Raw genomic sequence first — 12,244 nt, 5'->3', positions numbered from 1 at the left:
AGCTTGTTGAGACATATCCTAGGGGTGCCGATGACTCGAGCATTAGTGTCCCACGAAAGCAGCCTGCCAGCCGCTCAACTTCTATGGGACCACCGAGAAGAGAATATGAGGCGAGAGACAATTCATCTATAGTCGAGGGGGAAGAAGACGATGACTACGAGGTCTGCTCAAATCATCTAGGTACGTCGTGATATCCATTCCATCTATTGTTTTCCAACTCTATCTACCTACCGTGCCGACCATTACACTGGTAAGGCTCGTGACGTGCAGTACAGTTACGCAGAAAACCCCCACAGAAATGGATTGATCTCTCTAGCTACCTACCTACTCAACGATGACCCATCACTAGCATGGCCCACTTCCCAGTTGTACCCTCATGAGTAATATTTCAAAGTTAGATATGGCTCCGCTTCTGTGTTTTCCGGGGAAGCATCCATCATTTGCTCGTACGCCGCTTGACTCCTAGGGAAAACATGGATTGGATGTTGTGACAGCTGCAATCTCCACAGTCACGACATTCTTTGCCGACGGGAAGCCCCTTAAGGTGCTTCCAATGCTTCTCGAAATGCTCAGCGGATTCTTTCAACCCAGAGAAAGAGTTCCTACGTGGTCCCCGGATAGGCACAGAGCTCTCCACTAAGTGAGTCGCCTTTACGGCGGTCAAGCCCAAGACGATTGCTCGCTCACTGTCTTAAATGAGAGAACAACGAAGAACTGTGTGAGTGAAGGGTCCTGGAGAAACCTTCTGGACTCACCCCCTTACAAGATGGTAGGCACTGGGTACACGTGTGTCGAGTCTAGCAATCGGTGTCTAGGATTCAATATGCTTATCACAGTCGTTTCTTTGTTCTACCTTCTTGAGAAACCAACTAACCTAGTAACTTGGACGGCACTATATGCAGCTTCCCGTGAGGTTGCTTTCTGTCAAAACTCCCCTTTCCATTTCCAAACAATCCTAGTCCCTGTTTGGGCTGCCCGTAGTAAAGTATTTGCTGTGCCAAACTCATTTGTTGTCCAGCTACAGATCTGCTGCGTCATGCGGTCGCCTGTGATCGCCCCTTTCGGGCCAGAGCCTGAACTGGTGAAATGTAATGAAACCGACCTTACCTCGATGCTGTCCTAGAATCCACGGATCGACGTGATACATTTAGCAGTGCTTGGGACCATCTCGTCGGCAAGGCTCCGGAATCGAGCGTATCGTTTGGCGATCTTGGAGTATTCTGTTTCCGAAACTTCTCCGTCACGTCCTTGCTCTACCAGCCAGCGACCCCCTTTCATTACTATTCTAGCCTTTTCGGCGTCGTCTTCTCTCATCTGGGATAGATAACCCAGGGCTGCTTCGACCACTTCTCTGTCTCCCTCTCTGAGCCTTCCCCCGTCACTTATCGCTCTGGTGGCTTTAAACTCGATCTCCTAAAAAGCGGTGGACGTACACAAACGGGCTGCTCTACCCTCACAGGTCGATTCCAAGACAACTTTAACAAAGAAAGCTGCACCGAATACCACGATCAACAAGGCTGCACCGGACACCGCTTCAAGTGTTCTGCAGATAGCTGCATGACTGGGTGCAGTCAAGAAAGGAAGCAATCTCGGTCCCCTTGTACCAGCATGGGCTCGCCGTCTCGCGAGGGCGTGCCTCAATAGTTCGACTGTTTGCCAAGTTCAAAAGGACTTGGTTTCCTCTCCCCTTTCTGACGTGCCGATGCAAGCACTGCCTGTCTTGAGTCTCCTTGCTCAATTCTCCTCCGGACCTTTCGTAGATAGCCCATCCACAACTTTGCTTGCATCAGTGCTCCATCCATATTCGAGACATCTTGTCTCCACTACCTCTCACCGCCATGCTGTCACTGGCGTCTCTTCTTAATCCTGCCCCTCCGGGGCCACCAATCAACCGATTTCCTCCAAGCCCAGCCTCGTCGTCGTCTCCAACGGCTTCTCTACCAGATGAGTCGGGCCTTCTAGATGAGCCCATCATGGCTAAGCAGAGGATACCGAAGGGCACAGCGACTCTACCTACGTGCAGGCCCAAGGGGATCATAAACTTCCCTCCGTATCAGAGGCTTGACGAGACCTCGCTCCGCCAAGTTCGCAAATTCCAAGTCCATCCCTTCGGGAACATACAGGATCACTCTCGTCACATTCCATATAACAGCACGAAGAAGGATTTCTTCGAGAAGACTAGTCGAGAGAGCTTCGAAGGTAAAAAAAGAGAAAACCAGAACAAAAAACAAAACCCCCTTGAGATAGTATAGTCGGTTTGTTGACCCGAAAGCAGTCTTCCAGTATGATTTCAAAGTCCCCGGAGACGAGGCCGAGTATACCGTGATGTGGGACTACAACGTCGGTCTCGTCCGCATGACCCCCTTTTTCAAATGCTGTAAATATCCCAAGGTTAGCCTATCTCATTTTTAGAAAATCAAGAGGAAGTTCTTTCGATATGGGAGCTAACTATCCCTTTTAGACGACCCCAGCTAAGATGTTAAACCTAAATCCCGGGCTGAAGGAAATCACGCATAGTATTACCGGAGGTTCTATCATGGCTCAAGGTGCGCACCCTATATACATGATATTGCTCATCTACGGAGGCTAACGGGCTTTGGTTAAAAGGCTATTGGATGCCATATTCCTGTGCTAAGGCTGTCTGCGCAACCTTCTGTCACAATATAGCAGGGGCCTTAATTCCTATATTCGGCCCCGACTTCCCTTCACTCTGCACACCCTCAGAGGCGCCGGAATACAGTCGCATGATCATCGATCATGCGATCGTGGTCCAAGCAACCAGGGAGGCGGAACACTTTCGTCGGTTGTATACCAATTCGATTACTTCCTCTGCCAGCGGTGGAGGTAGAGTCAGCCCGATAAGAGATCGACGGCCCTTATTCCGGAGCCCCTATGACGACCCGAGACAAAGTCATCATCACTATCGCCGTCATCCGATACGGAAACCTTTCGCAGTACCCACCGGTTGCGACAGTCCGTATGCGACAGATACAGACAGTGACATGTCCCCTATAGGCCCGGAGCGAGGCAGCATGGTTCATCGTGACCGCTTCCCGTTCTCGCCGATGGCACCACCGCCGCCGCCGCCGCCGCCAGCAGCTCCAATAACTCCCTCCCTCCGTCCAACAAGCAGCGGTTGGACACCAGCAAACGTAGTGCTGCCACACCATTACGAAGCACCCGGACCAAGCCCCTGGCTAAGCGCCGTCCCGCGCTTCACAACAACGGCCCACCTACCCCCTTATCCGTCCCCGCATCCTCACCCACAAACCCAACCCCAGCCATGGCGAGGGGGGAGCAAAAGATCAGCCGACCACGTCGAGACGGATTATGAATACGAAAACAACCGCGAACGAGGAATAGGCGGCGAAAGTAGCCGGAGGCCGACGGCGACGACGGCGACGAGTCCGCCTAAGGTAGCAGACCCGGCGAGCCGCGACGAAGATAGCAATGACAAGAACAAGAACAAGCTAACGACAGATCCGACAGCAGTTCTCGGAGCGGACAAGAACGCGGCGTTGCTCCTGATGAATCTCAGTGTTAGGGACTCGCGAGGAATTAAGGGCAGCGGCGCGGGCGTGACGTCTGAGACGAACTCGCCGCGCGACGGGGAATTTCCGAGGATCAAAAGAATTAGGGCTAATTCGTTGTAGGTGTGTCTATTGATCAGAAGCCGCGATTAAAAAGGGGATAAATGATACCTACCTACTTGCGATGTCTTTTCATGTTAGTGGTGTACGGATAGATAGGTAACTTCGTTTCGCAACGGATAGACGGGGCGGTCAAACCTACACCGGGACGGGAGGGTTCTGTTTATGATACGGAGAGCTGGAGTTTGGATGTCTCGGTATCAAAATTGGGCAGGGCGGCAATCTACAAGTATCTAGATAGGCGGGCTACGGTTATTCTCTGCCCTCCTGTTAGCCGTCATCGTATGAATTGAAAAGAAAGCTTGTCAACTTAAATCGATGCCATCACTCGGTACATACTTCCTAAGTAGGTACCTAAGGTAGGTAGATAATATTAAGTGTAGAACAGTCGTCTCTTATTGCATTTTCTTTTTGTCTACATTAGTACCTATCCCCTAACCAGCCCCCTTCTCCGCCGCCTTCTTCATCTTGAACTCCTCCACCCAAGCCGCCGCCTTCGCCTTCGGCAGCACGAAAATCCTAACGACCTCGTCGACGACCTCGACGTTCCCGGACAGCACCTTCAGCAGGGGCACTTTCTTGCCGACCTTGACCAGCCCGCCGGTCAGCGTCTCCATGTAGCACTCCACCCCACCGAGCGTGTACTCCCGCGCCGCGTCCCACGGCAGCGGGAACACGTACGCGAGGTGGTCGGCCAGGGTCTCCATCTCGGCGAACGCCTTGACGAAGTCGGACTGCAGGTGCGCCGGGTACAGCAGCACGGCCGGGAAGCTGAGCGAGCTGCGCGGGTCGTCCGGGTCCGGCACCAGCTTCATGCCCGCGTCCTCCATCTCGGGCGGCTGCGCCGTCGTCCGCGTTCTTATGTTCCGCGCCTTCAGCGACACCTTCACGAGCGTCTGCCGCCTCTTCTCGCGCGCGACCCTCTCGCTCTCCGCCCGCTGCTTCGCGGTGACTTCCTCGTGTCGCTTGACGATGTCCTGCGCCACGCCGCGCAGCGGCTTGTTCGCCTCGTCGAGCGCGAGGCCGCGCGCGCACGCGTCGTCCGCCTCCGCGATCCGGCCCACGGCCAGGAACGCGCGCGCCGAGCGGTAGTACGCCTTGACGTTCGTGTCGTCGAGCCGCAGCGCCGCCGCGCAGTCCAGCCAGCAGCTGCGGTAGTTGCGCAGCTCGAGGTGGCACGCCGCGCGGTTCACGTACAGCGCCACGAGCGCGCTCCTCTGCGCCTCGACCTCGTCTTCTGTGATTGTGGGGTCCGGGCGTTCCCCTTTCACGCGCTTGCGCTCCTCGGCCGCGAGGACTAGGATGCCCTTGGTGTAGAACTCCTTGGCGTCGGCCCAGCGCTTCGCGCGGAAGCACTCGTTGCCGCGATCCTTGAATTCGGAGCCGACTTCGAGGGGCGTCCCCTCGTAAGCGAGTGCCTTGAGGGCTTCGGTGTCGTCGTTTTCCTCGAGCTCCGTCATGAAGAATGGTGTCTTCTTTAGTTCCGCAACTACTTCGTCCACCGTTTTCTTTTCGGTCATGGCCCGGCCGGGCGAGAGCTCCGGTAGCATGGCTGCTGATGCTGGGCTTGGAGCATTCTGTGATGAAGACTGTGCTGGTTCTTGCGACAGGGATTTACCATCTTCCCCTTGAGAGATATTGAGGCGATCTGCGACCTCGTCTGAGATCTCCTCAACGTTCATTATAAGTCACCTTTTCTCAACTCCTATTCATAATAATCTTCTTCCTCCTCAAATATTTTATGATCGAGTGTAGTAGAAGTTCACTTAGTTTTGCCCTGCTAACGTCCCGAAATTATGTATTTACCTAATAAATTGGAGAAGAGCCTGACTTAGAAATTTCACGATGCAAAATTACGTCGATATATGCAATTAATGTAACTTAGGCCCATTTCAGAATTCACATAAGCAGGTATATAGCTGCATATATGCAAGTAAATAGCATAAATGTACCGCTTACTATCCCCTCGATTATGTTTGAGCAATCATATTTCCGTTTCTAATAGAACATTTTGACCCTTCTTTTATAGATTCAATACATGTAACTCTCGCGTGTAATGTTTTTCTCATAAGTCTATAAAGCCTCCTTTCTATCCAGATATTTTGTTTACCTAGTCCCCAGTTTGATTTACGCGACAACGCCATTCGCCTCGGCTTCCCTCTTCGCTTCATCTGCCGGCACTGCCGTCTTGCCCCCATTGACCTCAACAAGTGCCTGTTCTATAGCCTTTAGAAATCTCGTGACTTCTTCTTCCGTCCCAACCGTGATTCGCAAGCACCCAAGGCATCCATGCTCCTTACCCCTAAACCTAACTACCACGCCCTTATTCTCGGCTAGGGTCTCGTACACGGCCAGCGCGACTGTATTATCCGGTTCACCGCGCGCATTCAGCATCTCGTACAGCAAAAAGTTACTCGCGACTCCGCCGCGCAAGCGTCCTACTCCTTTGATCTTGGGTAGCTCCGCGACCATCCTATCTCGTTGTTGCACCAGCTTCTCCCTGTTCGCGCGCATGACCGCCAGCCCGTCTCCGCCGACAACATAAGATGCGAGTGCGCTGGTCGGGCTGGAAATATTGTAGGGCGCCTTGAGGTTGTTGAGAAGACGTGCGATAGGCGGCGACGTGAAGGCTGCGCCAAGCCGGATACCCGCCATACCAAAGGCTTTGGAAAGCGTCTGCATGACGACCAGGTTAGGCCACTCGGCGGCCCACTCCGCTAGCGACGAGCCCTCCGGCGCGAAGTCAATGTAAGCCTCATCTAAGACCACCACACCGTTCCACGTCGGGTGCTCCAAGATCTGCCTTATGTCCTCCTTGGCTATTATAGAGCCGGTGGGGTTCCCAGGAGAACATATATAGACCATCTTAATGTTTTCCTCCGTAGATAGCGCCTCGAGCACCTTAGCGACGTCGAGTCCGAAGGTCGGCGCTGGTAGCAGAGGGACTTTGACCAGTCCGACATCATTTACCTGTGCGGACACAGAGTACATGCCGTACGTCGGGGGATTTACCACGATACGGTCCCGACCTGGGACACAGAAGCATCTTAGCAGTGCATCAATGATCTCGTCGCTTCCCACGCCGACGAATAGGTTGTCCGGGGTGATGGCCTTATCGGTGTGGTGGTGGGTATTACGCAGGTTGCATAGCAACTGCTTCAGATCCCGCTGGTGGGGATCCGGATACCTGTGCAAGCCCAGAAAGTCAATCTCCACGCCGGAGTTGTTTGACGCCGCTGACACGGCGGCTGGAGTTAGCGACGGTCCACACGCATTTTCGTTGGCGTCAAGGAGAATATTTGTGCCATCGTCCTTGTAGTCGCTATGATAAGTGTAAGTATAAGATTCAATTAACATCGGGTGGCTTGATATGGCCGAGCCTTACTCTCGCGCGCAACGGTATGGCTCCAGGGCCAATATGTTAGGCCTTGCACATGTCTCGATGTTAAAAGGCGACATGGTTCAGCCAAATAATAACCAACAATAGCAACACTCACGATGCGATCCTCCAGGAACCGGTTACACCAAGATACTCTCTCGTCTGAATATAAATATCTATAAGTTTATTTCGAGGACTGTAGTGAGTCACTGATCAAATCGCAAGGGTTATTTTACCAGCATCGTCATGACATACATAATCCAATGTCCGATCGGAGAAGTTTGAAGTAAAACTTCAATTGGCACATCAGGTGGGGTTATGATACCGTTTAGATGCACATATTCACTCGCTTAAATCCTACTTTATTTAGACTTATTTACGCTATAACGAAATATCCAATATTCTTATTTAATCTTAACCTTAACTCATTCAGGGGCAACAAGTTTTTAATACAATGTATAATTTCGTACTTTATTATTGTACTCAACTTAAATCCAAGTTAACTCACTCTGCCTCCTAACCTTACGAGACTTCTACGAGGCTGTTCAGCACTCGAGGAATAAACAATGAGGGCATCATATCCGAATAATTTGAAATGGATACATCAATCAACATGGCCTACTTAGGGCGTGAGCATATTGCAAAAAGGTTAAGTTGTCTAGAAGCCTGCCTAGGTAGTGAAGAGGGTGGAAGTATGCCACACAATCTGCCCTAGCTTCTTCCTTATACGCAGGCAGAGTAAAACCGACTACGTCTAAAACACATTCATCAGAGTTTGTATATCAAAGGCGTTCTCGCCCTACGAGCAATGGCGTTCTATAGCTTGATAGCTACCTCCATGACACCAAGCCACAGTGTTAGAGTTCCCAATATATCTCCGGCACCAAGAAATTATTTATAATATCCAAGCCCATGACCTTCACTGGAATTTTCATTAGAATATTCTAATAGTTAAATAGTGGGACTTCACTTCTAACATACCCAAGCTTCCCAATATCGTTTCCAGTGTTGATCCGCCAGCATGTGTTCTCTCGTACGCCAGACACGAAGTGTCTTCGACTGTTTTAGAAAGGAAATAATGACGACACGGAACAACAAGCAAGAGGAACAGACCAAAATGGCTGTCGTTCTGAAAAACTTGGAGCAGACCATGGATCCCCTCATAGCCGCGCAAGTCTGGAACAACAAGCATAGTCCCCTCGCTCGGTTACCGGAGGAAATCCTGCTTCGAATCTTCGGCTCCTTAGATAGCCACGATGTTGTCAGTCTATGCTGTCTTCGACGTACCTGTAGGACGTTCCGACGCATTATCTACGAGCGGCACTTCTGGAGAGTCATATCGCCCAAGCGCACCAGAACCGGAATGTACTCCTTCTCCGAGAATCATCTGGAATTCTCCATGACACAGGCGAATAAACTTAAACAACTCCTACAAATGGATGGAATGTGCGACAAATGCTCTATTTATTGCGATGGCCCCGTAAAGGGGATCTCCAAGCGGATATTGCATTACTGGTGCTCTGAATATGGTCCTACTCGGGTATTCCAGCCTCATTGCAAATTTCAGGAGGGTGGAGGGCAACATAAACAATGCCCATGCTGCGGCCAAGATCATGAAATGGTATCGTTTCAAAAGGTCGAAGTATCTAAAGTCGAAGCGCGGAAGTGCCTTGGCCGGGAAGGGTCTGTAAAGCTGTGCGAGCACGTTCATATCTCCTGGTCCCAGATCGAGAAACACCTGAAGAAATGGTGTTCGTCGTCCACCACTAGGAAAGAGTGGGAAAACTGTTTTAAGGCCTTCAACGTCGAATGCCACCATGCGAGTCACGATACTCGCTGCACACTTGACGGAGCTCCCACCTGGCCCCGAGCCCGTCTCGGGAGATCCCAGCTTGATCCATCACGAGTGGTTCTTATCTTGGAATGGGAACCCCATAGCGGCTTCGATTCTTTCAACATCGCAGATGGAAAGGCACCTGCCTCAGAGTTGAGGGAGCGGTTCAAGACTTATCGACAAGGGGCAGCCCGCCTTTTCTTGCCTGCTTACCCTTCGAACCCCTTACCCGAGATGGTCTGCTTTGACCCTGGACGTTGTAATTGCGTCCACTATGCGACAGGACAGCAGGATGAACAATCGACCACTGAGGACCCAGAGCAGTACAGCTTCGGAAGAAATCTCTGGTATCATTGCAACGCAAGTTCCCATTCCTTGGAAAGAAACTACGGGTTGGGACACAACGGCCAACGGGTAGACCATACAAAACACTTTCCTATGGGATTCGGTAAACCGACCTGTCTGGTTACCAGATACCAGCGAGACATCACGGTTTGCCTCACGACCGACAGCAGAAGCGGCATCATCCCTCCCACTCACGAGTGGTTCCACGCCATGGACCCCGACACATACCCCCACCCGAATAACCCCCACGCGCTGCCTCTATGCAAGGACGAGAAATGCATGAACTACTACAAGAAGCCGTACACCTACTGCGACTTCAAACGATTGTAAGTAGTCATTCGCTACTCTTACTTTCGTTCTTCGGTGCTAAGCTTCGGCGCTAAGATGGACCGAGACAGGCCTCCGCGCGCGAACACCGGGCCGGGATACCTCATGAGAAGGATGTACGACCTCTTATTACTCTTAGAAGTAGCGTTGTGTTTTCTATGTTATTATTATTGTTTATTTTTGGTACTTAGGGTGTACTTTCGACGCTTGAAGGACGCGAAACGACCAGAGGTGTCCCATGGAATATCCTTGGAGGAGATAGCAGATCTTTTTCCAGGTGAAGGAGTTGTGCAACTCTACTCTACATGATTGCCTTATGTAAGGCTGGATCTATGTTTGGAGTTTGGAATTTAAAAGGCTAGTTAGGTACATCCATGAATAAACAGCGACCGAGTTCATAATCCAAATGACTTAGATCAGAATTAGGATGACGGTATGCTTAAGCTATGCCTACACTTTTATAACCAAGATCTGAGCATGATTATTGTCGTGAAATCACCCTAACACTTCATGGTAAAGATATCTAAAGATATATTGTTATATCTAATCTTAATTCTAAATATGGTATCCTATGAAGTCAAGTTAAGCAGCTTAACTACTATCCAAGCTCCCGAGTTCCAGTCCAGTAGGTAGCCAGAAGGGGAATCCAAACGCCAATTGCTATGTCGATGCCCCAACCCATTTTCCACGCCCTCGCCTCATACAAAATCAAATCATCCAATCATGCAAATCCCAGAACCGAACCCGAACCCAAAAAGAGCAGCGCCGTCAGTTTCCAGTCGACAAATGAGCCGCCCGCAGCGCTTAGCTTTATCGAAGAACTAGGCGTAGCAGTAACCGAAGGTGCCGCCGTCGACGTAGAAGCTGGTGCCAAAACGGTCGATGTCATGGACACAATCGGCACCGTTGATGATGACGACGGGTTCTCCACACCCTTGACGTGCTTGATCTGGCCAGCCTTAAACGGCGCGGCCACTTCCTGCGCGAGCAGGCCTTGAACGGTCTCCAGTGCCGTCATCTGCTGACCCAAACCCGTCACGCCATCGAAACCGCCGACGTACCACTTCTGTCCGCACACCGTGCCATTCTCTCCCCCGGAACACGCGTTCGCGGCTGCTACAGCCGACGCGTTCAGTAGGGTCTGGACGCGGGGAAGGGTCGAGGGCATCATGCGAGTCGCCGCCCACATGAAGCGGGACAGGTAGCCTTTGAAGGACTTCATGTCGTTGTTACATAATCCGTAAGGTTCGCAGGCGTGCTCAAACATGACGTTCGTGGAATTCGGGTACGGGCTAAAGTATGAGTCCGCAGCCTTCAACAGGCTCATCGTGCGGTCACCCCATGTCTGGTTACCATCTGTGTAATTGTACAGCACAGCAGCACCGTACAGGTAGATGCCCTGAGCATACGAGAATGACAGTTTGTTGACGACGGCGCAGTTGTTCTTACCGTCAGCCCCGTCATACACGTTGAAGTTGCTGTCCACAAATCCGACGGCTTCGGACCAGTCCCACACCTTTTGCGCCCACTCCAGATACGTGTTGTTTCCTGTGGCCCGGGCTAGTCGGGCCGACATCTGGAAGAAGCCACCGTTGGACACGCTGTTCTTGTAGCTCATGCCGTTGGGATTGGACTCGAAAATCTGCCACGGGAGTCCACCTCCACATGTCGTTGTATTCCACCTTGCAACCATGGTGTTCCAGATATTCACAGCGATATCTAGCCAAGGCGGAATGCTGTCTTCGGGTTGTGGAAAGTTCCGCTCGGCAGCATTGAGGATGGCAAAAGACCAGAAGGCTTGATCGTCGTTTCCTTCCGATCCATAGTGTTCCGGTACCATAAAATCAAACTTGGGGCCAACCTGGGACAACAATGCCTGCGAGATAACGTCATCGTAACTTGAATCGCCCGTGTAATGTGAGTAATCCAACATAGCGCCCCAAGCAGCGCCGGCTTCCCACCAGTCTGTGTCTAAGATCAGCAATGTTCCACACCGTAATAGTATCTGAGCTATCAAGTCTTACAGTATGGTTCGGGGAAAACAGCAATAGTCTACGGAACAACCGAATTAGCTTTAGCTTAGACAAGAAAACATCAGAATGTAGGGTATTTCATACTGTTGGAGTGTTTGTCACATTTCCGGAATACCATGCCATCAGTTCCCAGGCAAGTGTACTAGCGACGCTCCGTATAGATGAAGTGTCATTGATGTTGATGTCTTTTGGCAGCGTAACTGTCGCTGCCGCCGCCAGCGCAGCAGCACGAACAGATTTCATATGCATATCTGTTTTGATTGGCGAAAGGAAAGGTATCGCGCAGCGATCTCAAATTTGTATAAATGTTCGGAAATTGCAGGTTTTATTCTGTGTTCTCGAGTTGTTTCTTGTGCTTCGAGTCAAGGAGAACACTAGATGTTATGTACCTTGTAGTGAACACTCTTAGGGGGTCAAAGAAGCGAATGAAATGTACAAATTGTAGGGTCCCGTAAAAGAGATGACGTTTTCTAGGTTATAGGTAATGAAGGACAAAATTCTACAAGTGATGTGTTTCGAGTCGAACAACGGACGAGAGTGACGGTTGTTCAGATTCACATAAATTCACGATAAGCCAGGAAAAGAACGAGTAGGAGGTGAATAAAAGAAAGAGCAATCAACGCTGATGAACAGAAAGAGACAGCAAAGAAAGTAGGACTTATGACGTGGGTTCGCT

General features: G+C 50.9%; 5 protein-coding genes across 5 annotated transcripts; 2 read left to right on the top strand and 3 right to left on the bottom strand.

Annotated features, from left to right (window-relative positions):
- Positions 1–1,838: 1,838 nt before the first annotated feature.
- F4807DRAFT_460177 (uncharacterized protein) lies at positions 1,839–3,653 on the top strand (the record flags this gene model as incomplete). The annotated part of the gene is made up of 4 exons (XM_048001487.1): positions 1,839–2,199; positions 2,276–2,391; positions 2,462–2,546; positions 2,608–3,653. 4 exons carry the CDS (start codon positions 1,839–1,841, stop codon positions 3,651–3,653), a joined length of 1,608 nt encoding a protein of 535 aa, XP_047854404.1.
- A 370-nt stretch (positions 3,654–4,023) lies between these two features.
- On the bottom strand, positions 4,024–5,465 carry F4807DRAFT_424750 (TPR-like protein). The gene has a single exon (XM_047997904.1). The coding sequence runs from the start codon at positions 5,330–5,332 to the stop codon at positions 4,085–4,087; it is 1,248 nt and encodes a 415-aa protein (XP_047854403.1). The 5' UTR covers positions 5,333–5,465; the 3' UTR covers positions 4,024–4,084.
- Positions 5,466–5,601: 136 nt separating this feature from the next.
- F4807DRAFT_424743 (histidinol-phosphate aminotransferase) lies at positions 5,602–7,465 on the bottom strand. The gene is made up of 3 exons (XM_047997903.1): positions 7,400–7,465; positions 7,036–7,339; positions 5,602–6,972 (listed from the first exon to the last, which is right to left on the bottom strand). The coding sequence occupies exons 2-3, from the start codon at positions 7,107–7,109 to the stop codon at positions 5,778–5,780; spliced, it is 1,269 nt and encodes a 422-aa protein (XP_047854402.1). The 5' UTR covers positions 7,110–7,339; positions 7,400–7,465; the 3' UTR covers positions 5,602–5,777.
- F4807DRAFT_424740 (uncharacterized protein) lies at positions 7,466–9,990 on the top strand. The gene has a single exon (XM_047997902.1). The coding sequence runs from the start codon at positions 8,051–8,053 to the stop codon at positions 9,536–9,538; it is 1,488 nt and encodes a 495-aa protein (XP_047854401.1). The 5' UTR covers positions 7,466–8,050; the 3' UTR covers positions 9,539–9,990.
- Positions 9,991–10,212: 222 nt separating this feature from the next.
- Positions 10,213–12,099, bottom strand: F4807DRAFT_76823 (glycoside hydrolase family 76 protein). Its single transcript, XM_048003464.1, has 3 exons — positions 11,653–12,099; positions 11,560–11,587; positions 10,213–11,500 (listed from the first exon to the last, which is right to left on the bottom strand). Exons 1-3 carry the CDS (start codon positions 11,815–11,817, stop codon positions 10,257–10,259), a joined length of 1,437 nt encoding a protein of 478 aa, XP_047854400.1. The 5' UTR covers positions 11,818–12,099; the 3' UTR covers positions 10,213–10,256.
- Positions 12,100–12,244: the final 145 nt, after the last annotated feature.

This window comes from Annulohypoxylon truncatum (genome assembly GCF_022578515.1).
Source record: "Annulohypoxylon truncatum strain CBS 140777 unplaced genomic scaffold F4807scaffold_15, whole genome shotgun sequence".
In the NCBI taxonomy this organism is placed as follows: domain Eukaryota; kingdom Fungi; phylum Ascomycota; class Sordariomycetes; order Xylariales; family Hypoxylaceae; genus Annulohypoxylon; species Annulohypoxylon truncatum.
The sequence above is the reverse complement of the archived record's forward strand: the minus strand, read 5'-3'. Positions and strand labels throughout refer to the sequence as shown.

What these genes read in the sequence shown, in the direction of transcription:
- F4807DRAFT_424750 (XM_047997904.1), bottom strand. Translation starts at nt 5,332, where the DNA reads ATGAACGTTGAGGAGATCTCAGACGAGGTCGCAGATCGCCTCAATATC.
- F4807DRAFT_424743 (XM_047997903.1), bottom strand. Translation starts at nt 7,109, where the DNA reads ATGTCGCCTTTTAACATCGAGACATGTGCAAGGCCTAACATATTGGCC. An exon ending in CCATACCGTTGCGCGCGAGA is followed by an intron (nt 6,973 to 7,035) that starts GTAAGGCTCGGC and finishes CACTTATCATAG; the next exon opens with CGACTACAAGGACGATGGCA.
- F4807DRAFT_424740 (XM_047997902.1), top strand. Translation starts at nt 8,051, where the DNA reads ATGTGTTCTCTCGTACGCCAGACACGAAGTGTCTTCGACTGTTTTAGA.
- F4807DRAFT_76823 (XM_048003464.1), bottom strand. Translation starts at nt 11,817, where the DNA reads ATGCATATGAAATCTGTTCGTGCTGCTGCGCTGGCGGCGGCAGCGACA. An exon ending in ATGTGACAAACACTCCAACA is followed by an intron (nt 11,588 to 11,652) that starts GTATGAAATACC and finishes GTTGTTCCGTAG; the next exon opens with ACTATTGCTGTTTTCCCCGA. An exon ending in TGTTTTCCCCGAACCATACT is followed by an intron (nt 11,501 to 11,559) that starts GTAAGACTTGAT and finishes TCTTAGACACAG; the next exon opens with ACTGGTGGGAAGCCGGCGCT.